Source organism: Octodon degus, unplaced genomic scaffold (assembly GCF_000260255.1).
Source record: "Octodon degus isolate 3935 unplaced genomic scaffold, OctDeg1.0 scaffold00090, whole genome shotgun sequence".
NCBI classification, from domain to species: domain Eukaryota; kingdom Metazoa; phylum Chordata; class Mammalia; order Rodentia; family Octodontidae; genus Octodon; species Octodon degus.
The window spans coordinates 9,861,710-9,888,153 of NW_004524666.1; the positions used below are offsets into that span (position 1 = coordinate 9,861,710).

Here is a 26,444-nt window from a genome sequence, read left to right on the forward strand (position 1 = left end):
TATATATATACAGCCTTACTATGTATATATAGTCCAGGCTAGCCTCAAACTTGCTATGTAGTCCAAGTTGCCTCCTACCTTGGTCTCACAAATGCTGGGATTACAGGTGTGAGCCACTTATCTTATTTGTAAATAAGCCAGAACAATGATTCAAAAGCCAGGATACTTGTCACCTCATGGGGGGAAGCAGGAGAACAGGGTGGGAAGAAACAAAAGGAAGCTATTCAGGGACACTGAGGCAGAAGGATTACAAGTATAAGGCAATTGATAAATCTTTCAAATATTGTTTATATATGGACCTATTAAGAAGATACTACATAATCCTATACTATAATCCCTAGCACTTGGGAGGGCTGAGGAAGAGGATCGCTGCAAGTCTAAAGCTAACCTGAGCTACGAAGTGAGTCAGCCTAAACTGTACAGCAAAACCCTGTCTCAAAAAGACAGAAGATAATAAAGAAAAAAATAAAGGAAGAAATGGGGATAGCACATTGTTTTGAGTGGGCTGGAAAGGTGTCATCATCAATATTCTTTAAGCATTATTGTAGATTCTTCAGAGAAATGTCTTCTGGAGAAGGTATTCATTTGGGATAAGACTGGAGGTGAGCCAGCTGGTGTTTTAAGGTAAGATCAGTGAGGCAGAAAAAGAGCAAACTGTAAGCCCTGAGGCAAAAATGTACAGTGGGCTGGAGGTAAGACTAAGAACTGAGGGTCAGGAAGGACAGAATGATGCAATAATGAAGATCAGAAGGAGGAAACCCAGAAAACCAAGCAAGCTATTTCAAATGATTCTGCTTTTAGCACAAGTCATCTTAGGAACTAATCAGAGCCTGGTAGGTTCCTAAACATGCCTGGCCTGTGCTCTGGGAATTCATGAGGGCTACCACAAGGTTTGCAGAAGGGCGGGGGCAAGGTCACAGTATTTGAAGTAGTTAGGGAAAATCTTGGCTAGCCAGAGGACTGATTAAGTGGAGAAAGGGGGCTCGAGCCAATTATGAGAAGACAAAGCAGTAGAATCAGTAGAGTGGTATGGCGAAAGGTGTGTATGAAGGTAATGATCTTAGAGTGACTTTAGGCTTTACATGAATAGAATTACTTATCCCCATTCTGAAGTACTATCTTTTCCTCTTATCCATAACTTTTAAATAATTCTAATAATAAGGGATATTTTCCTCCCATATTATAAGATTTGGAGGGACTGTCATTTTCCACTACAGTGAATATTTCTATAATGTTTATTTAATTTCACTATTTGATAGAATTGGTATTTTTAAAATCATAATTAAGTGATGCTAAGGGGAAGAAAAGGAGGTCGGAGGAAAAAAGCCTATCAAACAACCTGTGAGAGAACACCAAAGGTAAGAAAACCAACATAGCATCAGATAAGGCAGTGCACACCTATAATCTTAGCTATTTAGGAAGCTAAGACAGAGGATTCACAACTGTGAGGCTAATGGGTAATTTTACAAGACCCTGTCTCAAAATCAAATTTTTGAAAAGGGCTTGAGATGTAGTAGTTCACTGATAAGAGTGCTTGCCTAGTATGTGTCAGGCCTTGAGTTTAAACCCCAGTAACAATGTTATGGCTGTCTGGATGTCTCCCATAGTCTCATGCAGTCATAGGTGGAGATTTTTCAGAGGTGGCTGGATCACAGGTATGTGATGCTGGGATTGATTCATGGTGTACTGCTAGGATCAACAGCACCAAGTTTAAGGGTATCCCTTATATATTATCCAAACTACCTGTCCTAGTTTGGATAAGATACAAGAGACAGAAAGGGTTGTGGTTGACCCTTGTTGCTTTGCTACCTTTTGCCCACCACAAACTGTTTCTCCTTCCCCAAGTCACCCTGCCTTGGAGCCAGTTGGTATGGCCTGAAACCTCTACAAACTGTGAGCTACATTAAAACTTTCCCCTTTTAACTTTGGGTGTCAGTTACTTTGTCTCAGCAAGGACAAAAAGTAACTAAGAAAAACAACTAGAAGCCTACACAGCAGAGTTCTAGAGGGCGAGAGTAGCTGTCAGCTATTAACAGAATTAAAAGTCAAGAAGATGCATCTGGAATGGACAATTAGAAAATGTCATTCATGACTCAATAAAATAATTGCAATGCATTTACAGAAGCTAGACTCAGATATGGCTCAGTAAGTGGAAAGAGGGTAAAGACACTGCAGAGCATAAATTCTGAAGGCCTTAGAGTGGGACAGACAGGAGACATCATTTTTAAAATTCTGTGTATCAAATAAATCATCTTACATGCCATTTATTACCTTTGTAAACTCTGAAGTATAAGCTTAAACATTTTCACAATAAAGATTAAAATAACTTATGAGAGATGGAAGTAAAAATTCAAGTAAGAAATTAAAATAGTTTATGAAATGTTGGAAAAAAGAAATAAAACAACAAGTGGGTTTGGATCACTGTTAGATGCTCGTAGAAGCTGAGGTGAAGGCAGAGACAGAAGCATGTTCAGAGGAACAACGGTTAATGAGTTCCTTTGTAGTCTGAGAAACAACACAGAACCTGGGCCATACCCACAGCAAAGGGTTCCAAGGACCAAGTTAAGACCTAGAACTGTACCGGGGAGTCATTTGTAAGTGTGTCTCCCTTAACAGAGATTACTAGCCCCCTTCAGAGTAAGTAAATGAATGTTAAGGTCACAAGATAACTTGGTGTTTCAAAATAGCAATAACAACAAATAAAGTACTGTTCATCACTAAAATGTGTTCAACTTTTCAAAGCATTAATAACTTTATTTTTCTTACCAGGCATAATCAGGAGTCTACAGAGGTAAGGACAAGACTCACAGCAATGCCATCCTGTTCTCAAGGTCCCACATTGAATTGTATTTATAGAGATTACCCTTTCTTTTCTTTTCTTTTTTTCCCCAGAACCAGGGATCAAACTCAAGACGTTGCACTTGCCGAGCAGGCACTTAGGCCACTATGCTATCTCCCTGGCCCAGTACCCTTCATTTTCAAAAGACTAACTTGAGTGGTGATTAATTGCAGTGGAAGTATACGCATTTTGGGCTGGGGAGATAGTTTAGTGGTCTAAGCGCCTACCTGGCAAGCACAGGGACCCAGGTTCGATCCTAAGTTCCGCACGCCATGCTGGCCTCGTGGTGCCACACGCCTGTAATCCTAGTGCTGGGGAGGCTGAGACAAAGAGGAACATTACAAGTCTGAGCTGCGTGGTGAGAATGCAAAAGAAAGAAAAAAGAAAATAAGAAAGAAGGGAGGGAGGGAGGGAGAGAGGGGGCGCGAAGGAAGGAAAGAAAGGAAGGGAGAGAAAATTTTTTTTAAATGTTAAAGTATATGAATTTAGATAAAAGGAAACACACACACACACACACACACACACTGATAATACACAAACAAAACAAAGGAAGAATAAAGGATACCAAAATTGTTCTGACCTACTTACATCCCAATTAACATACACTATGCTTTACTAAAATTCTTCTTACTGTAAACACAAAAATGCCAGCTGTGAAAGAAAGTGATACTTCTGGGTTTGCACCCTCTGGTTACCATAGAAACAGCAGAACTGGCAGGAGCTGGATGACTCACATTTAAGTTATCAGCAATAAAATCAGATAGCTAGGAGATTTTCACTAAATTGTGTTTTAAAGGCCAAGTTCAAGAAAATAATATGAATGATACAACTGCTCAGAAAAAAATTTCTGAAATATCTATATTTCTACAGAATTCGTTACTTTTTGAATTTATATTCACATTTTACATTTATTCTAATTTGCTTTTTCCTTTTATAGGAACATTTTTTTTCACAGATTACATTTATTTCAGTTAACTGGCACATCATATAAAGAACAGGACTTAAAAGATACATCATTATTGTATCACATTTGCTTTGCAGTCCCTACCCCATGACATCAGGAACAAAAATATCAAAGTCACAAAATAACTTGTTTGTTTGTTTGTTTGATTGCTACAGGGTCTCACTAAGACTTCTTTTTTTTCAGACCTGGGGATTGAACCCAGGCCCTTGCGCTTGCCAGGCAAGCACTTATTCTACTGAGCTATCTCCCCAGTCCCTTCCATTTTGTATACTGTGCTTCACTGTTTGCCCTAAGTAAGTAAGATTCTGTGTTGTAGCAAATGGTAAAGAGCTACCTCAGAGTGAGATATATGCTGTTTTTCCTTTAGCAAACAGCAGTCATTTGCTAAAAGTCTACCATAACTTTTTACTCCCTTAAAACAATCTCATTAATCAGAGTAGAAAAATTTTAAACACGAAAAATCTGATCACTGTGATCACAACTTCCCAGAGGGAAGCGAGGATAGTTCTGACAGTTGTACACAGCTAATGAAATCTAGGCACATACTAAATGTGCAATGAACATTTGCTGAATGAATGAACAAATGAACTACGCTGCTAATAGTGCTCAAAATCCATCCAGCTATTAATGGGATAAAGCATGAGTATCCTTAATAGGTAACTGCCTAATTAAGAAATCAAGAAACTAAAGTAAGTACTTAGCCAAAAATATGCTCAATCCTGACTGTAATTTAAAAAAAAAAAATTATTTTAGTTTATTCCAGAGTTTTGAAAGTCACCTATATGCTAAGGACCTCCAAATCCTAACCTCTAGATCTCTAAGTTTGTGAGTATCTTAAAGATATGTTAACTGTATATTGGCCAACCCCATAATCACCACAAATCCAACTCATCTAATGCCAAACTGCCTTTTTTTTTTTTTTTTTTTAGTAAGAGTCTACAGGGTCTCACTACGTAGATCGGACTCAAGAGTGGTCCGCCTGTATTCAACCTCATAAAGAGCTGAGATTACAGTGAGCCCTGGGGGCAGGGAAGACATGGCACATTGGGGATGGAACCCTGGCAGCTGCTACTGCCTAAGCAGGCGCTTTAATTTGCTGAGCTATTTGGCCAGCCCCAAACTGCCTCTTTTTAAAGACAAAACAATACCCTTTTTATTTTTACAATGCTGGTGAAACAGTTTCCTACATGATATCCCATTAAAAAAATTTAACATAAACCAACCTGGGAATTAGTGACACTATACAACTTCATCAGAGTGTTTACAGATACCTAAAATATTCATAAAGGCTATTCCTTAGGGATAAAGTTTTGTTGCAATATTTCCACGATTAAATTCCATAGTAAAAGAAAGGGGCTGTATTGGTGGTGTCCTTGTATAAAAATTCTTAACAAATCCAACTCTGCTTCTTTTTCTGGTATTCCCTACTCAGTCAACAAAAGCTTTAAATCTGAACTCCACCTTCTCCTTCATCCCTCAAATCTAATCATTTCTCTGATCTAATTAACTTAGGTCTTCAATATTTACTTACCCATATTCCCTCTTCTTTATTCTGATCACTTTAGTTAGTCCCAGGTCTTCATAATTTCTGAAGCAGCTGATTTCAACAATCTGATAAAAAGTGCTATCCCTTTGTTTGACATATCTAAGGCACAAGGTTCCATCCTCAGCACCTCCCCCAAAAGCCCCCAACACATAGTGCTAATCTCTTTATATCCTCAAGCCAACCTTCCATACCTGTTTCTGCTTTCTATCTTAAAAACCTGACCTGACCAGCTCAAGAAACTGGTCATAGAAATCATTCATATTTCTAAATGATGCATTTAATATCCATCATGACTAGATCCTTACCTCTCGTGCCATTTCTTTTAGTACTTCTTGTTTTTCCCCTAATAATATCAAAATTGTTGTTTCTTACCCTATACACTTATTCACACTGTCTCCTCTGCCTGGAGTGTTCTCCGTACACACCCCTTTTTACCTAAAGTCTACTCATTCTTTTTGATTCACTCAATGACTCCTCTAAAAGAATCACCATCCCAACCAGTTATGTGTTCTATACTCTCAAGTTTCTTATAACTAGCTGATGTTCATGTACTTCATTCTTTAATAAACCTTGTTTTCATGATTCTTTTTTGAATCATCCCCACCATATACCTACTACCTACTGCCAGTGTTTGCCACATATTAGGAAGTCAAAATATGTTTTGTTTTGTTTGGTGACACTGGAATTCAACTTTTTTCTTTTTTTTCTTTTTTGAGACAGAGTCTCACTGTGTAGCTCAGGTTGGGCTCAAACTCAAAGCAATCCTCCTGCCTCAGCCTCTCTAGTGCTAGAATGACAAGCTTGCTCCACCATGGAGTTTACAACAGGAATTTATATCCAGGAATTTACACATGTTATGCAAGCAGTTTACTACTGAACTACATACATACCTATGTCATTTTTATTTTCAGGTAAGATCTTACTAAATCACCCAGGCTGGCCTTGAACTTGCAATCCTCTCAACCCAGCCTCCTGAGTAGCCGTGTGTGCTACCACACCCAATTTAGGAAGTCAAAATATGTGTGTAAAGCAAATGCTCTAAATCTGCACACCTTCCTGGCAAGCACAAGGGCCTGAGTTCAATCCCTGGTTAGTGTCATACTTCCAGTACTTGTGAGTTAAACAGGCCTTTTAACCACTATTTAAAGTTTTATTTCCAAGTAAAAGTCTTCCCATTTGGAAGTTTCACATTAATAGCCATATGTAGGCCATCTGTAAATCAGGAACATCCTATAATACTAAATACTGTGATTAATTTCATTTTATCTTAAACCAAGCTGTATCTGTAATACAATACTTAACATTAATCAAACTTTGGTATTCACAGTAAACACTGCCTGTCAAACCAACATTCCTTACAATTAACAATACACTTCTTTGTCTGCCTTTGAGAAAGGGTTACAGGCCTGAAGAGTAGAGATAAGGTTTTCTTTTCTCTAACATGAACCAATAAAAAGCAACCATTATAAAAGCTAATTGCAAGACAAACACATGTACCTAGAAGCCTATTTACCTAACTCCAAGGTCACTAAGAATATAATCAAGATATATTCCACACTGGCATCAGCGGAATAGAGTACACAAGGCATTCATTTGGATTCTACATTGTTCATTAACAAGTAGAGTCCATTTTCAGAGAAGCAAAGTTGACAGACAATAGTTCTCTATTTACACTTATGGTATTCACATTCAAATAAAATAATTCAGTCTTTTTATCACAAGAAAGAAAGTGTGTCCCAGAGAGAAATTACCGAACTGAGTATCCTTATTTTACTGATGAAAAAGAGACCTAGAGGTGAAAGACCTAGAACAGGGACAGATCAAGTTCACTCACCAAAGACAGTAGTAGACCCAGAACAGACCCCAGTGTTGTAGAGATGCCACCGGGTAGGATTGTAAAAGCAAAACATGCATTGGGAAAATGAACAGTATTCACCTCTAGAAATCTATCCAAATGTGTACTTAACAGAGAATGTGATCCCACAAAATAACTATCATATGTGATACTCCTGGTATGATTCATCATCACTCCTTGCAAACAATATCCCCTCATTCTCTATACAGGGCCTAATCACTTCATCTTTCATTTTTTTTGTATTTTAGAGAAGAGTCTACAGGGTGTTCAGCGTCTCACTACTAGATTGGACTCATAGTGATCTGCCTGTTTACAGCCTCCCAAGAGCTAAGATTACAGGCGGGTGACACCACACCCAGTCTCAGTGTGCCATGGGGGCGGAGCCAGGCGGATCCCCTTAAGCGCAGGGATCAAACCTAAAGGGTCTAATCAAATAGAATGCCTCTAATTAGTACCTGAGTAAAGTTATCAAATTATATCAATTTGATTATTATTATTTTTTTTTTTTTAGTACTGGGGATTGAACTCAGGACCTTGTGCTTGCCAGGCAAGCACCTATTCTACTAAGCTATCTCCCTGGCCCTCAATTTGTATTTTAAATGAATGAATATAATATATAAATTTTACTTCAATACAATGAAGTTAATATTATAGGCCCCCTGCCCTTCTCCCTCCCCTTCTTTGTCCTGCCTCCCTTGTACCATGGATGACACAGGAAGAAGGCCCTCACCAATGCAGCCTATTTGGCCTTCCTAGTCACTGAATCATAAGCTAAACAAACTTTTGCTGTCTATAGATTATCAAGGCTATGATCCTCTGTAACAGCAACAGAAAAAAGATGAATTGTATGACCCCTGCAAGTAGTTTGGTGAATAGCTTTCTAAATACAGGTGTTTATCACTACAGGCTACTAAAACTTCATGCTAAATTTAGTGGTCATAGGCACTTGTCTTTGAACCAAAACGTTAGAGGTCACATATGTCACTGATTTATAGATCCTCTTTAAAGCTGGCCCCCTTGGAAGTGTGATGTTTTTTAGTTGTCCAGCCCTTGAATTTGCTACGTAGTCCAGGCTGGCCTCAAACTTAAGGTGAGCCTCCTGCCTCAGTCTCCCAAGTGCTGGGATTACAGGCACGCATGACCACACAGCAAAAATGTATCTCTTAATACTATTCTTTGTGTATAGAACAGGCGATAGAGCCCTACATTCTAAACTGAGATATGTACAGTTGAAACTGTTGAAATCTCTAGTTACTGAGCTATGAGAATAATAAGTGTTATACCAAAATAAATCTAAAACTGTGTCTAGACAGCATTTTAATAACACTTTCTCTATAAGTATTGTGAATTGAAGCCAGAGCCTTGGAACTGAGCTGCAACCCCAGCTTTTTTTTTTTTTAAACTTGAGACAAAGAATTCTAAGTTGCTAAGGTACCCAGACCAGGCTTGAATTTTCAACCTTCCTACCCAGTGGGTTGGGATTACTGGCATGTGCCACCGTTCTTGGCTAAGAATAGCTTCTACTTATGTAAGGTGCATGCTATAATACCCAGAGTACTATTAAACATCCCATCTGATTTTCACAAGGCCTTGGAGCCCTGTGTATGGATGACATCACTGCCATCAAAGGTCCTCACCCTGCACCTATGATGGCTAAACCACAGATTATCAAGCTCTGCTCCACAGAGCCTTGTCAGTAGGATTCCTCAGCACAAAATGATCACCTACAGACTGTAGGTTAGAAGATACCAAGCCTTTTCTTGCTGCTTGTCCGTGCTGCATTGAAAAAGAAGCTAGAGTGATTAAGTCATACTGAAATAAGTCCTGTTTGTAGTAGCATTCTTGAAGTTGTAAATTAAGTAAAAATCATGGTCATTTGACTAGCATGGGATTATTATCTCCATAGCCTCACTTAGATAATATTTCACTCAAGAAAGCAGAATAAAAAAATAAATTATTCAAAGCACTTAGTATAATTTGGACACAGGTTCCACACTCTCCATCTTCTGTACATCCACTAATGAGTCAACTCCTCTTTGAAGTATGACTCTTACCTGGTCATGTCAGCTAGTTCATGTCAGCTAGTAAGATAAACTATCCAGAGTCAAACAATATATTTTTCTCTGTAGCTGATTATCTACTGCATAATTTCTCTTGATTTTTGCTGGCTGGAAAATTGCTTCTAATAAGCAGTATGTGGCTAATGTAAGGGGAATCATTTCCACAATCAGGTTGTAGAACATGGACATCTATCTCACTGACACACAATCTCTCTTATCCCTCTTTCTTGGTGACTCTGCTAAAGAAAACTGTTATGATGTGAGATGCTCTCTGGAAAACTCTTATGGCAAGAAGCCAACATAGGGCACCACACATCAGCTCATAAAGAAATGAATCCTGCCAGTATACTAGGGAAGAGGGACAGAGAGGGACAGAGAGAGAGGGAGAGAGAGGGGGGAGAAAGAGAAGGGGAGAGAGACGGGGCAGAGAGAGGGGGAAGATGGAGAGGGAAAGGGAGGGAGAGAGAGAGAAAGAAAGAGAGATCTTGCAGCAGTCACTTTTGCAGTCCAGGCTGGCCTTGAACTCACTCAATCCTTCTGCCTTCGAGAGCTGGAATTATAAGTTGTGCCACCACATCCAGCAATGTTGTCTTTAGCCACTACATTTGGGTGAATTTGTTTGCACCAATGGGTATCTAATATAGTCTTTAAAAATGCACAGCCTGAGTGTAATAAAGAACTAGCAATACTTTTGAAAAGTCAGTATCTATGCTGAATGATTGTCATAAGGAAAAAGAACCCCTATAGTTCACGTCAGCTAATAAGATAAACTATCCAGAGTCAAACAATATACTTTTCTCTGTAGCTGATTATGTACTGCATAATTTCTCTTGCTTTTTGCTGGTTGGAAAATTGAGCTTAGGGCCTTTGCACTGAGAAGCACTACCAGGCTTTTTTGGGGGAAGAGGAGCACTGTCTCACTAAGTCACTAAGTTGTGCAGGCTGGGCTCAAACTTGTGACCCTCTTGTCAGAGTTTTAGGGTATTCATTTATCTATTGCCTCGGCTGCCTCATTTTCTTTCTTTGTTTTTTTCTTTCTTGCAATAGGGTCTTGCCAATAGATCAGGCTGGACTTAAATTTTAAATTCACTATGTAGCCCAGGTTAGCCTCAAACTTGAGGTAATCCTCTTGCCTCATCCTCCCCAATTCTGGGGCTGTAAGTGTGCAACCCAGTTTGCTCATATGCTTTAATCAACTGAATCATATCTGACTCAAAAAACTCACCAATTTGCTATTATCCTAGCAGACTTATTTTTTTTATTTTTTATTTTTATTTATTTGAGAGAGAGAGAGAGAGAGAGAGAGAGAGAGAGAGAGAGAGAGTGGTGTGTGTGTGGCCAGCTCAGCCCACCAGGGGGCGGGGCTGGCTGGCATGTGGTGCTGGGGGATTGAACCGCGGTCCCTGATGCTTTGCCAAGCTTGTTCTAAGTAGGTGCCTTAGACCACTGAGCCATCTCTCCAGCCCCCTTAGCAGACTTATGATGTTTGACAATCTGAAACATTGATGTATATTAATAACAAAAGCCAAAAGATTCCTAGGTACAAAATTATTCTATGAATTGGATCTTGTAAAATTGCTACATACTTTGTTTGCCAGCCACAAATTTGTGCCTATAGCCTTTTTTTTTAAATAAAAAAAAACAGGGTTTCATTATGACGTTCAAGTTGGCCTTGAAGTCACTCTGTAGCCCAGGATGGACTCGAACTCCATCTCTCGAGTGCTGGAATCATAAGTGTGGGCCACCACACCCAGTTCATGTATCTATAGACTTTAAAAGACTGCAAATTCACACATTAATATGAAAAACAATTATTATTCAAACTCCAAGTTGAAGTTTTAAGATGGGACAGGTTGGGGCCATGGAGCATTTGTGTAAATTCTTCAGTCAATGAAAAACTAGTGCTCACTGTGTGCTATAGTAGGTTGTGTGCTACAGTAGCATGGCAATGAGAAAAATACCCTAATAGTTCAGTTCATGCCACTGACTCAGTAGCAACAGTTTGAAACTGAGGAATCAAAAATCTATATGATAATACTATCATTTAGCCAGCATTTTTCTATATTTGCTAAAAAAATAATGTGAAACTGCCAGATGCTATACTAAAACTTCACTTAGGCAACTTATGGGTATAAACAATATGCCAACACTAAGAGTACAAAAATTAGTGAGATATGAATCCTACTTTTTTTTTTTTTTTTTTTTTGTGGCTGGCTCAGCACCCCCTGGGGGTGGGGTTGACATGACATGTGTAGAGAGTCTGTTTTTTGTTTGTTTGCGGAGCCGGGGATTGAACCCAGGCCCTTGCACTTGCCAGGGAAGCGCTTATTCCACTGAGCCATCTCCCCGGACTGACACGGCATGTGGTGCCAGGTATTGAACCGCAGTCCCTAAGTACTTGCCTAAGCAGGCACTTTAGACCACTGAGCTATCTCACTGGCTCCAAACATGTTTTCTTTTCTTCTTCCTCCTCTTTTGTGTGTGTGTGTGTGTGTGTGTGTGTGTGTGTGTGTGTGAATCCCACTCTTAAGAAGCTCATAATTTTGAAAGAGATAAACTCTGCCTTGGCATCCTTCCAATCTACCAGAATAGTAATCCCATAAAAATGAGTCATCTTATACTTCTTACTTTTAGCTGATGTCTGCTATAAAATTTATCTTTTCCCCCTTAGTGTTTCTAAGCTACAAATAATTTCAGACTTTCTCTCCTTTACTGTATCTCAGCCAGCATGTATACATTTAGCTTTCTTCTCTTTTTAAAGTGGTTCTTCAGTATAAATAATCTTGTTGATGATTTGATTTAAATTCTCTACTTCTGAATTAAATTCTAGGATTCAAATTACACAACTAAAATATTCCAGATAGGAATTCAATAATACCAACTTTTCTGGTTGTGTAATGCTTCTGTGACTTCAAAATATGTACTTTTAATTACTTTATATGTTGTTTTGATTATATTATCCTAGTGTAACAGTAAACAGCACAAACATTATAACTCCTTAATTGTATGATTTTTTTCTAAGTATCTTACAACAAATGAAAATTTAGAGGTGGCAAATACTCTAAAACAATGTAACTAACAAATGGTAGAAAGTATGATTTCTTATAGTAATAGGAAATGGATTTAAAAAAAAAATACTGACCAAAACAGCAAGTCTACTGTTAAGCTCATGAAAAATAAATTTTCAAACTTTTCCATCATCTTCCTTTTAACACTATATCATATTCTATATCAGTGGTGGAGAATTTGTGAACACTTTCAATGATAACAGTATGCTGCAGTAAAGTTGCCTCATGTTTGTCAGCACTGTTCTAAATACAGTATTCCACATTTCTCTCTTTTTCCCCCTTTCTCTCTAGTACTAGGCATTGAGCCTGAATCTTCAAGGCATATACTTGGTCCCATTTATTTATTTATTTATTTATTTATTTATTTATTTATAATTTTTTGGGGGGGCGGAACTGGGGATTGAACTCACATCCTTGCACTTGCCAGCCAAGCGCTTATTCTACTGAGCCATCTCCCTGGCCCCAGTCCCTTTTATTTTCTTGAGTCAGAACTTCACTAACTTGGGGCTGGTGAGATAGCTCAGCAGACTAAAGTGCCTGCTTAGGTAGCATAGGGACTGTGCTGCAACCCCCGGCATCACATGCCACTCCAACCCAGCCCTCAGGGTGGGCTGAACTGGCCATAGAGTCTGAGCAGAGACTGAAATCAGGAGGATCACTATGAGTCTGAGCTGTGAGCTGGGTAGTGAGACCTTATCAAAACCAAATTAAAAAAAAAAGAAGAAGAAGAAGGCAAACTTCACTAACTTGCCCAGACTAGGCTGGACCTTGTGATCCTCCTGCTTCAGGTTCTCCAGCAGCTGGGACTACAGGTATTTGCCACCTTCCATTCTTGTATCTACTACAGAATATATCTATCTAAAAGTAAACATAGAATGAGAATTTCTACCCCAGAAAACACTTTAGCAAAAACCCTGACAATGTGATTCAATTATGAAGATTTCCAATTAGTGAAAAGAGTTGGGGAGGCCCTTAGAGACCAGAGAGGGTTTTGTTTTGTTTTGTCTGAGAAAGGGTCTTGTTATGCCATTCAGGCTAGCCTAGAACTCACAACAATCCTCCTGTCTCAGTCTCATTGTGCTGTTCACAAGATTTGACGCTCTTAAAGAGACTCCTTTGACAGATGCCTAGACAAGGAAGCACACATTTAGTGCATCTGGGCTGGACACAAAAATGTGACCTTGGGGAGTATGTCTGCTGATCCCTTGCCTGGTTCTTCCCCTGCTTCCTACTGCCCGAATGCCACAAGCCAGGCAGCTCCCCTCCACTATGTCCACCCACTAAGATGTTTCTGCCTTGGAGCTAGCAAATCAGAGACTGAACCCTCTCAAACTGTGAGCCAAAATAAGCTCTCCTCCTTTAAACTGTGGATATCAGATATTTTGTCCCAGCAAGAAGAAAGTTAACCAAACATCCAACAAAACTCAAAATCTTTCTGAGATAATCCAAGTGCTTTTTCCCTCAGACTTTTTACATGCAGCATCCCCTCAGATTTCCTTCATTCCCTCAGTCTTTATGTTCTACTTCAAAGGCCAACTCAAATATCACCTGCTCAGAAGCCTTCCCTTATCCCAACTCAAATATCACCTGCTCAGAAGCCTTCCCTTATCCCCTCTAATCAAAACCTCTTAAATCTGCAGCCACAAGTCACATTCCCTCTTACCTAACTCTCATAGTGAAATTTGACTGTTTGAATGTTGTATTTCTTCTCTTGGACTGTGGCTCTTTGAAAAGAACTTTAAGAACATCTTATCTGTACTGTTCTCATCTCTTTATTTTACACATGATCAAATGCTCAATCCAAAAAGTATGCTGCAAGAATCAATATCCTCACTGATACTGATTCACTGAATTTCCTCAACACTTACTATATATGGGGTAATAAAGTTCAAAACTGGATCAGACACATACTATGCCCTCTAGAGGATTATCTAAGGTAGCTATATAAATAATAATGCTAATAGATGAATGTTCGTAAGAAAATAAATATTAAAAGAGCCAGTAACAAGGAGAGGTTATTCCTAAGTAGAGATGGGTATGAGGAAAAATTTTAACACTTGTGTTGAGCCTTGAAAGACAGGCAGTATTTGAGTATGTAGGGAAAGACGCAAAGTGTTTTAAGACAGAGGAAATAAAGGCTACTTAGGCACAAAAATTTACAGATTGATACAGGAAACAACCAATACTTCAAAAGTACAATATATATGAAAAATAATATGGAAGAGAAAAAATTTAAAGGCGTTTAAAGTTAAATGTGGTTGGACCCTGAAGGCCAAATGAAAAACTATAGCTTTCATTTACCAATAAAAAAGTGTTTCAAAATTGTTACGCAGAGGCTAATAGCCCACAGGTCTAAAGTGGTAACAGGGTAAAGGTATTGTTGAAAAGAAAACAAAAAGTAGTACTACAAGAAATAAGTAATTAGGGCCTAATGTATGAAAAAAACACTAGACATGAATATGTAAGTGAAAGAGATATTTTACTGATGGCACTAAAAGAATTTACAAAGTTCAGGCTATGGAAAACAAAGAAGGCTCTGCAAAGAGTAAGAGATACTTCTAGGCCAGGAAGAGGGCCACCATCAAAACACAGGACACTGAAGTAGCAACAAATTTAGATGAAGGAAACTGAGCCCTAGTCATACTTTTTTCAATGGACATTTAGGTGACAACATCACAAATAAAATGTGTTACACTGTTCTAAGACAAAATATACAATTTTGTTAACCAAAAGAGAAGTACTCAAAATACAAGGTTTAGATTCAAACATGATCACAACCTTGAAAATATAACTCACATTGGTTACATTAAGAATTTAGTAAACTAAAATTTAAACTTCATCTATGAGACTAAGACTAATCTAGAACAACTTCAAATATCTAAGGACTATTTTAAAACATGATGATTCATGGTTAATAGCAGACAGGTGGAAGTTTCAAAGAATGTCACAGGATATGTGCAATACTTCCATCACAATGATGAATGCATCTTTTATGGTCATTACCATTTGGCCCCAAGTGAACTACAATGCCATAACAAGAGGTTGTCAAGTTGGATGTTTAGGCTTGGTTAACCAGGTACCAAAGGATACTAGCTTGATCTCTTCATGTGTTTATTACTTTCTATGCTAAATACTTGTCAGCAAAACTGGAATCTACCTAGACTTATTTCTACCACATTCCTTAAAATTTATTTATTTATTCATTGGTACCAGGGATTGAACTCAGGACTTTGCTCTTGCCAGGCAGGTGCTTATGCTGCTGAACTATATCCCTAGCCCTAAAATTCTTAAAACCCTGAAAAGTAAATAAAATCACTGTAAGGGGGATGAAATGAAATCTCCAATGAGAAACTCATGAGGATTACAGCAATTCAGTAACCCTTGTCTTCCTAAGAAAATAATCCAAAAAGTCTCATCAGTATAAACTAAAATGATAATGTGAAGACGAGCTTCTAGCATATGATCTGATATTAATAAATATTACATGTATACTAAATAAGTACAAATAAAATCAAGTATCTGAATTGCGACTGAGTTGTCTAATATGTATATGTCAGCTGTTAAATATAATCATTTATTACCAATGCTGATAACATTCATTCCACCAGATGTAATGTCATTATTTCAGTAGGGGTCGTATGGGAATAAACGAGAACTAAAGTATCTTTACTAATGTTGTACTGATGATAAACAATAAAACAATTAAGAAACTGGCCTGAAATATATTCGTTTCACATATAACTGCTTAATCACTTGCTAAAAATTAAATGGATACTTTAGTTATACATAAAAATAATGGAATGATAAACACCAAATGCTAAAGGTAATCTTTTTTTTTTTTTTTTGCAGAACCGGGGATTGAACTCAGGCCCTTGCGCTTACCAGGGAAGCGTTTATTCCACTGAGCCATCTCCCCAGCCTTTTTTTTTTTTTTAAAGGTAATCTTTTAATTGTAAGTTTATGGGTGATTTCTATTCCTTTTTTTCATTTATATGTATTTTCAAAATTTTTATTTTTTATTTTTTAAATAATAAACATAATCATTTATTAGAAGGAAATATTTAATAGAATAAATAACCCACAGTATGGAGATACTCCAGTATTCATGGTGCAATATAAATAAGCCCAACCTACCCAGAGGGAGGAAATATATATTTCAAAATGCATACTTCATCATTATTTTTCTAGAAATTTAACATTAGAAAATAATCAAGAATTTTGTACTGGAAAGTAAGGTGATTCTAGCTAATGAGATATTTCATATTTTTTAAAAATGCTAGAAAAAAGAAGATTTTTATTTTTTTTTTTTTTCAGTACCAGGGATTGAATTCAGGATCTTGTATTTGCCAGGCAAGCACTTATTCTACTGAGCTATCTGTCTAACCCCTTATACAGGTGTACTGCTTGCCTGCTTGCTTGCTTGCTTGCTTGTTTTTTTTCATAATTTTATTGAGAAACAAATAGCAATGAGACAGTTTCAAACCAAATTGGTAGGACAATTTCAATAGTTAACACATTGCATACATTCTTCCTAGTGGTTAATTGCTGTACAAGATGCGGACATGATATCCTATTTACAAACACCATTAGAACAAATCCCTCTATTCATTAAGAGAATGTAACTATATATCTATCCTAACCACTTTGAATACACAGATACAAAATGGACATTCATCTATATCCCCTTTTTTTGTTAAGTTCTGTTACTTGAATATTATAGGTGTGTAAACTCAACAAAATATTTTAAAAGAGTCCAGTAGCCCAAAATAGTATTGGGTCTTCCACTTGACTGGTAATGTCAGAAATTGTTGAACTGAGTACCCTACAGCTCAACATAACAGCATGGCTTTACTTGTTATATTTCGTTTTTATACTTTTCTGCTGGATGGTTAAGACCAAGGTAAAGCAAGACCTATGCAACAAGAGTTGTAGCTTTTGGGTCTGATAAGGTCAGTAAAATCCCCTCAGGATTTATCCTGAGATCCTGTACCTCAGATTGTAGAACCTTTGTCAGTGTCAGCTATGTGGATGAGTCACGGCCATGGCTTGGCCAATGTGCTCTCTGTGAAAGCCTGAGAGAATGTTCTCTCTTCATGTGACTCTCCTTAGGCACACTCTACATCATCGATCACTTTCCTCTTTGGCCCCATAATCTCCTTAATCAGAAAATTTGGGATACTACCGAGTTATATGATGTTACAGTAGAAGTTCTCATATGTCCTGAGTCTTAAGTGACCTTGGAGGGCTAGGGCCAAAATGTTGGCTTTCCTTACAGCCCTCCTTTTTCTCTACTTTTGGTCTGCAAACTTAGGTTGTTAACCATCCAGAAGACAAGCTTATTATTATTACCATACAACCTAGGTTGTTAAGTTTAACCTCACTATCTGTCTGAATATCAAACATCATAGGCATAACATGGAATGGGTATTTTTCATCAAAACAGTGATGAATTTTAAAGAAGCACACTTACCAGGTCTCTGTGAAGCACCCAATTTGCATGGAGATAGTGGATACCATCAAGAATCTGGTAAAGTAATGATTTAACCATAGATCTTGGCAACTGCATAGGTTTTTTATTTGCTTTTGATGCACGATGAAACTTGATTATATGCTAAAAATTTTAAAAATAAAATATACTATAATAACACAGTCTTTGCTAACATCTTTGTCAGTAAAATCCAATCAAAGCTATGAGAAATGCTCTGAATTCAAAATTACTTTTTAAATACCAATAATGACATAAAGAAAATAATAAGGTGAATCAACATTGAATTTATTATGGAAGTGAATGCAACCATACCAATGTGGGTTTCTAGTATGAGATTTACTGAAACTATTAAGATTTTCATTAAATGGGACCAAAAGGTAGAAAGAGTCAATATGTATTTAAGTACTTGCTTTAAAAAGTTTAGTCTTCTACTGACAAAAGATTAAAAGAAAAAAAAAAAAACAAAAACTAAACCTTTACTATTCTAAACTATAAAATCTTTACTATTAGCACTGAGTGCATTTGGATGATACCACTATCAATAAAGAAATCATTGGGAAAGTTTCACCTTGTTTTGGAACAGAATGAATTAAGATATATTCCCTAGGATTAATATTAAATATGAAATAACAAGGGAGGAAAATAAGAAAGAAAAATAGATCAATTTCCTTGTAATAAATACAAACAGGGTCATCATATTCAATATAGTTGTATGGGGGAGCAAACACAAAGACTTCACATTGAGCTATATCACCTTTTCCATTTTTTACTTCGAGAGAAGGTCTCATTAAGTCATCCAAACTGGGTTTGAACTTTCAATAATCTCATCTCAACTTCCCAGAGTAATGAGATTACACATTCACATCACCATTGCCAAACTCACATTGACATTTTTATATCTGCTTTATACTATAGTTGTAAAAACACTGTAAAGAAAGAAATGCTCCATACTACCCATAGCTCACACTATCTCCCACTCCCAACTCTACCTTCTATCTAAAATACACCAAAATGGATACTAAGGACTACTTAAAGCCCTACTCAAACACACAGGTAAAGTTGTCAACAGTGTTTCAGTATCCTTTAGATTGACCAAGCTGCACAATTACTTTTATACAGCTTTCTTATTTGCATATACTAGTCTATAACATTCACTTGCTTTAAAGAAATATTTAAAAGTTTGAGTTTATACAAGTTATTTCTAACAGTTAATATAATAGGAGGTACATCTATAACTAATAGCTCAGCGGATTAAAGCACTTGCAAGCAGGTGCAGGAGCCAAGGGTCCAATCCCCAGGCCTTCTGTGCTGGCCCCACCTAGGGGCATGCTGAGAGGGCAATTGAGACTGGGCGTGGTGGCACGCACCTGTAATCCCAGCACTTGGGAGGCTGTAAACAGATGGATCACTAGGAATCCGATCTAGTAGTGAGACCCTGAACACCCTGTAGACCCTTCCCTAAAATTTAAAAAAAAAAAAATTGTTTTAAAGGGAAAGAAGCAGGTAAAACTTATTTGTGCACTATGATGGACAAGACAGTCCTACAGGATCTGACCAATCCCAATGCATAGTCCCTTCTATCATATCATTGATTTTCAAAGTGAAGGACATACATTATCAAGTAAACCCTGGTAAAAATATTTGGGAATATAGAAAAATGGGGGAAAACAAAGTTTATTTATATCCATGAAGAGAGCTAAATAAAAACACTGGAGGTTCTAGCCAATAGCTACTTAATGGCATGAACTCTGAAAGTTCCTCATACATGACTCTGTTAAAGTTATTCCTAAACAGAGTTATAACTTATATAAATGACAAATCAAAACATATTGAATCAAAATTTAATTACCCATAATTTGAATTTATTGCCAAATCTGAATTATTTTGTATTTTCAGTGGTTATTCAAATAAAATATTTAAATACTTTTGTTCCTAATCTTAAAAAGTTAGGAATCAATTTTTTTTATTCCTTATTGTATTCATAACACATTCTAAAAGTCTATAAAACTACATATATCTTTACTTAGTAGATTCAGTTTAAGTGGTATAATACCACAAGAAGTTGACCTGAACTTAGAAACTATTCGGAAGTACACATCTGATTAAATGTGAACTATCGTGTATATCACAAAGGAAATCTTCACTACACATATTAATACACTGCCATTAACCACTTGCATAAAATTATGAGCTCTTATTAAAATTTTCTGAAGTAAAATTTCTGAATATTTCAAACAATATCTTCTTTAAAAAATGTTAGTTTACTGCTTAGCTTCTTTAAAATCAACATTGATTTCATTTTAAGCTGTGGTTAATAGCAAGTTTTCCTTTTTGCGTATCACTTAAATGCATGCTTCAAATCATGCAAAATAATCCTAACTACACAGTGAGTTTAAACTTACCCATAAGTCATGTTCTGCATAATCAAATAGCAGCCACACCTTTCTGTCACTGTGAGAAAGGAACACCTTCTGCAATGCAATCACATTAGGGTGCTTCAGTTCTCGCAAAAGCTAAATGCAAGAAAAAGATCACTGTTAGTGAGAAGAGGGGAATGCTGAATTAATTTATTATTTCAAAATGAAAGTTTTTCAAAAATTTAGAAAACACAAGTAAGCAAGATTAAAATAATAGTGTCCAAATTACCACTAATCAGAGATAAGTTCTATGAAGATTTGGTATATGTCTTTTGATTATTTTTCTTCATGTATATATATGCTCTTATAAATAATTTTAAATACTACACAAAAGTCATATTGTATCACTAAATTAATTAAATTTGGGTACATGTATACCTCTTTTTTACTAGAGAAATAGCTTTTTTTCCCCCAACCCTTGGGAAAGTGCAAATGTATATCACAAATTATGCAGTCAAGTCTTCTACATTTGGGGAAAGCCCCGGGGTCAGCACATCTGGCCTGCCATGGATATGCCTTATCCTGGGAAAACTACCAGGTATGCATATGAAATAGCTTTTTGTATTTACACTGCTTATACCTCCCCTAGCACAGTATTGGTGCACAGTATTTCACAAACGGAGATTTAACAATTCCCACACTTACTCATGCCTATAATTGTAGCTAAGGCATTGTAAAATAGTGAAAATGACATATAATATTCCCACTGTAAAAACTGGGAGTTATAATTTACTAGTTTTTTTTTTTTTAATGTATTTGGTACAGGGTCTCACTACACAGCTAGGACTCTACTGATCCTCCTGTTTTCAGCCTTTCCAGAGCTGGGATTACAAGCATGCACCACTACACCCACGCCCGGGGGTGGAGCTGGCATGGCATGTGGTGCTGGGGATCAAACCCCGGTCCCTGCACTTGCCTAAGCAGGCACTTCAGTCCATTGAGCTATCTCACGGGCTCTACGTCTAGATCCTTAATGCCCCCCAAAGTCACATGAGTGGAAAGATTGTTGCCCAACCTATGTAGCTACTGGGTAGTGGTAGAACCTTTAGGTTGGGCTTCGTGAAAGGATGGTTGTATGTAGAGTTATGTGCCCTTGAAGGAAAATACTGGGACCCTGGCCTCTCCTCTCTCCTCCTGTTTCTTTGCTTCCCAGCAGCCATAAGGTAACAGACCCCTCTGCCATATGCTCCTGTCATAATGTACTATGCTGTCACAGACCTAACGCAACAAAACCAAGCAACCATGGACTGAAACCATAAGCCAAAATAAACTTCAATCCTTGATTTACTCAGGTACTAGACTGAGATAATCAATCAACTAACACCAAGGTGATCCTGCAAATAGAAAAAAGGAAAAAAAAAAAGGGGGGGGGGAGTCTTAAGAAATCTCTGAGCTTTCTTCCAACATAAAAGAGGAAGGACAAACCAGATCAGCAAGTGAAAACTCAACACGGCACAGAATAAAAAGTTGCTTGATAAAATATTTAGTAACAGTGACTTTAAACACTAAGGTAAAAAGCCTTATAAATATACTTGCCTCAGACTGTACTTAACCAGGGTTCAGATTTAGTAGGTAGAAAGAAACATACTCAATCTGATAAATATTTTAATGCCTTAAATGTAAAGATTTCCAAGCATGGCAGCATATGCCTGTAATCGCAGCACATGACAGGCAGGAGGAGTGCAAGTGTGAGGCCATCCTAGACTACATAGGCAGGGCCTGTCTCAAAAACAAAAGAGAAAAAAAAGGGTCTGACCCAAAGCACTCAAAAATCAAAAGGGAGAATACTTTCATTCAATATTTTATTAAATACTTTTAATATGCAAAAGTATTAGATGCAATCTCCTTTCATTCAATTCTAAAAAGAACTCAGCAAGATTAACTTAACCAAGTAAACGAACAGGTACAGAAAAGGAGTTGGACTTAAACAGATCTCACCTGTTTTCCACTACAGTCCTTATCTTCAATTCTCATAATGCGGTAGAAAAGACAGACTATGGTGAGATTTTTGGACTTATGTGCAAACATGAGAAGCATAGAATTCTTTATCCTATTGTTAAAATATAATCTTATTTTTAAATGTTCTTCATCATATTATGTAGGGACTTAAGGTTCAACATATCAATACTTGATGAAAAATACCTGTTCCTTATTATGCCTAAGATGTTTGAAATGCAGTGAGATAGTGAGGTTAAGCTTGATAGCGTAAATCGTTTGATAATAACAATAAGCTTGTCTTCTGGATGGTTAACAACCTAAGTTTGCAGACCAAAATGAGAGAAAAAGGAGGGCTACAAGGAAAGCCAACATTTGGCCCTACCCTTCTAAGGTCAATTAAGACTCAGGACATATGAGAACTTGTACTGTAACGTCATGTACCTCGGTAGTGTCCCAAATTTTCTGATCAAGAAGATTATGGGGCCAAAGAGGAAAGTGATCGATGACGTAGAGTGTGCCTAAGGAGAGTCACATGGGGAGAAGACACTCTCTCAGGCTTTCACAGAGAGCACATAGGCCAAGCATTGGCCGTGACTCATCCACATGGCTGACACTGACAAAGGTTCTACAATCTGAGGTACAGGATCTCAAGATAAATCCTGAGGGCATTTCACTGACCTTGTTAGACCAAAAAGCTACAACTCTTGTTGCACAGGTCCTGCTTTACCTTGGTCTTAACCATCCAGTAGAAAAGTATGAAGATGAAATATAGGAAGTAAAGCCATGTTGTTATGTTGAGCTGTGGGGGACTCAGGTCAATAATTTCTGACATTGCCAGTTAAACAGAAAACCCAATGATATTATGGGCTTCTGTACTCTTTTAGAATATTTTGCTGAGTTTACACACCTATAATATTCAACAACGGAACTTAAAAAAAATTGGGGTATACCGATGAATGTCCATTTTGTATCTGTGTATTCAAAGTGGTTGGGATAGATATATAGTTGCATTCTCTTAATGAATAGAATGATTTTTTCTAATGGTGTTTGTAAGTAGGATCACAAGTCTGCATCTTGTACAGCAATTAACCACTAAGAAGAATATATGCAGTGTATTATTTGTTGAAACTGTACTTTCGATTTGATTCGAAACTGTCTCATTGCTATATGTTTATCAATAAAACTTTGAAAAGAAAAAAAAAAAGAAAAGACAGACTAAATAGATCAATGAGGCAAACGAAATAAATTGCTTATCCATCCCAAGACTTTGAAATAAAGTACACTGTGCCTATGCTGGAATCATGTAAAAATCATTTGAAATCTATCTGTGAAATTTTTATATACATACTACTTCTCAGTTGTGTATTTACTATTTGCAACAACAGACTTCCTCAATTCTCTCACTTTGGTACTATACCTCAGCTGTTTCTGTTCATCTACACTTCAGTGGGCTTGCTGAAAAGTGCTCTCCACCTCTAAATTAGACATGAATCAAGGATATGACTCCCAGGGTTGTGCCTCCAACCCATATACCCTGGGACGCAGCTAACAGGTAAAAATTCAGATGGGCTAGGCTGCTCCTAACTCAACTCCTACAGTACTTTTGGCAGTCGGCCTCCGGATTCTTTTTCTCGTCAGGTCGAGGTGCGAAAGGAAGACATGGAAGAGAAATGGCCAGAGAAGACATAACAGTCCTGCACCTGGGTTAAGAAGGTGGAAAAGTAAGTGCTCCACTGTAAGATGTTATCTCTGTTGCTACTGCTAAGATCTGTTAAGCAGCCCCTTGTTTCACATGCAAGTGTTAGGCATAAGTTCCAAAGTAACAATGGAATCACAGAAAGATTCACTGTGGAGAAGTTCACAGCTATGTCCACATAGTTTGTGCCTAACTCCTTTCCTTAACATGTCTTCAAGGTTCATCTTTATTGTAGTATGTATTAGAATTTCGTTTCACTTTAAAGCTGAATAATATTCCATTGTATGTATTACCAAATTCTGTTTATCCACCTGTCACTCATGGAACATTTTGGTTGTTTCCACTTTTAATTACTATGACTAGTACTGGCTTGAACACTGATGTAAAAATGTGTATTTGAATTCTCACCTCAATTCTGTTGAATCTATGCCCAGAAGATGAACTGCTATAGAAATTCTATTTCATGAGAAACTGTCAATGGGTCATCTTTTAATATGACATACAGGAAGGAAGAGTATTTGTATTCTAAGTTGTATCATAATGCCTGGAACACTGAACAATGTTTAGTCATCTCATTTAGTCTAGGGTCTTTGGAGTGTGAGCTACACAGATGAACTCCTCAGTTTCTACTCATATTCCTGAAATCCAGTTTTTCCTATCCAGCTGCCTCATATCTGTATTTGAATAACTATATCAAAGCTGAGGATGAGGTTTCTACCTCTCTTGCTCTATCACCTCTTTTCCATTAATAGCAAGTCCACTATTGCAATAAGCCAGACAAAAAAACAAAAGAACGTCTCACTACTTTGACTCTATTCTCAAATGATCACCACCTCAGTGAGTCTTCCTCAGTCCTACTATACCCTTGTACACATACCTCTGATCTAAAGAGTTCCAAAAACCAAGGCTTTCTACTAACTCATGTAATGGAACAAGATTTCTACTTCAACAGAATAAAACAGATGGTCAAGGGCATGATTTGGATTCCACAGAAGCTGTTCCATAACTCTAACAGTACAGAGTAATTATTGACTACAGACACATAAATTCCATGCAGCAGGTATTCAATGACTTTCCTTCTCTCTCTCATCACGGAGAAAGCCAGCTTTGCCTCAACATTCATTCCAATATTCCTGATCTATAAGTATCTCTATTATAAGGATTCTACTATAAAAATTGATTAGAACATCAGCTCAGTTCCCTTTTTTACTTTTATTGAAAATTATTCTTTAATAACCATTGTATAGAAGCATCTCACTTGAACTGACATGAAGATGCTGACATGTAACTTATTGTTCATCTCCATTAACATATAAGCTTTATACATGGCTCTTAGTACATAATAAGCACTTAATAAGTTATTCATCTTATCAATTTGATTTTTTGAGACACAGTCTCATGATGTAGTCCAAGCTAGTCTAGAACTACCCACACAGTGAGTTCTAGACCAGTATGGATTAGAGAATTGAGTAGGTAGCCCAAGCTGGCCTTGAACCTGCAGCAATCCTGCCACTTCAGCCTCCCAAATGCTGGGCTTACTGTGGGCCACCACACCTGGCTTGTCAAATGAATTACTGAATTTACCTGGTTCTTAAACAACCACTAATTGTCTTGTAACATAAAATGTTTACTTTTTCATAAAGTATCCCCTTTTCAAGTATTCTGAATGATTCCATTTTTCAATTAATGGCCACTACTAGAAATGTGATGGTGCAACTCTAATGTAATGAACAAGATGTATAGCTCTGAATTTTCTGGCATAAATATATTTGCTATGCCTATGTACTAAAACAAGGGACAAAAAGTAACTTTTCTGCCTCTATTTAATGAAATAAGCAAGTGAACAATAACTACCTAGGGCTGGGGAGATGCTCAGCAGAATAAGTGCTTCCTTGGCAAGCGCAAGGGCCTGAGTTCAATCCCTGGTTCCGCAAAAAAAAAAAAAAAAAAAAGAAAAAAAAAAGAAAAAAGAAAAAGAAAAACTACCTAAACATTTAATAAGAAAGCAGATAATTATGTTATACCTATATTGTAGCCTCAAATATACACTAAAAGTTTTTTAATTCATGAAAAAACATGGTATAATATGATATAAAAGACTACAAAATATTAAATGTTTATAAAGCAGAAAATATACCAAGACATTACTAGTAATTATTAGTATGAAATATGGGATTTCTTTTTCATTACTGGCAATTGAACCCAAGAACACCCCAGCCCCAAGCAACATCCTTAGCCTTTCTTGTTTTACTGATTTCCTTTTGGGGCCAGCTCACCTAAGCTGCCCAGGCTGCCCTCAGAATTGGGATTCTCCTGCTGCAGTTTCTCAAGTGGCTGAGCTTACAGAGATGCACTGTTTTGCTACTTACAGGTCTTCCACAATAAGCATACTCACACAAAAGATAGCCCCTTTCTTTACAGAAATCCACATGCCGGATATTATCTCAGGTTCTCATGCTGACACTTTGCTTAACTCTTAGAAAAACCATATTTTACCAGTGAAATTTCAGGCAACTACAGATATGGTTTATTTAAAGGTAAGTAAACTGGTTTTACTATGATCCACACTAAAT

The 26,444-nt window shown here is 37.2% G+C and overlaps 1 protein-coding gene across 2 annotated transcripts in view; it reads right to left on the reverse strand.

The window, feature by feature from the left end:
* Positions 1-26,444, reverse strand: part of Cdk19 (cyclin dependent kinase 19) — a 172,475-nt gene that overhangs the window by 42,641 nt on the left and 103,390 nt on the right. For both annotated transcript variants that reach the window (XM_004637494.2, XM_023722305.1), the window contains 2 exons: positions 20,223-20,333; positions 17,803-17,943 (listed from right to left, as the gene is read on the reverse strand). In XM_004637494.2, the coding sequence (XP_004637551.1) occupies positions 17,803-17,943; positions 20,223-20,333 (252 nt within the window). The remainder of the gene's footprint in view (positions 1-17,802; positions 17,944-20,222; positions 20,334-26,444) is intronic.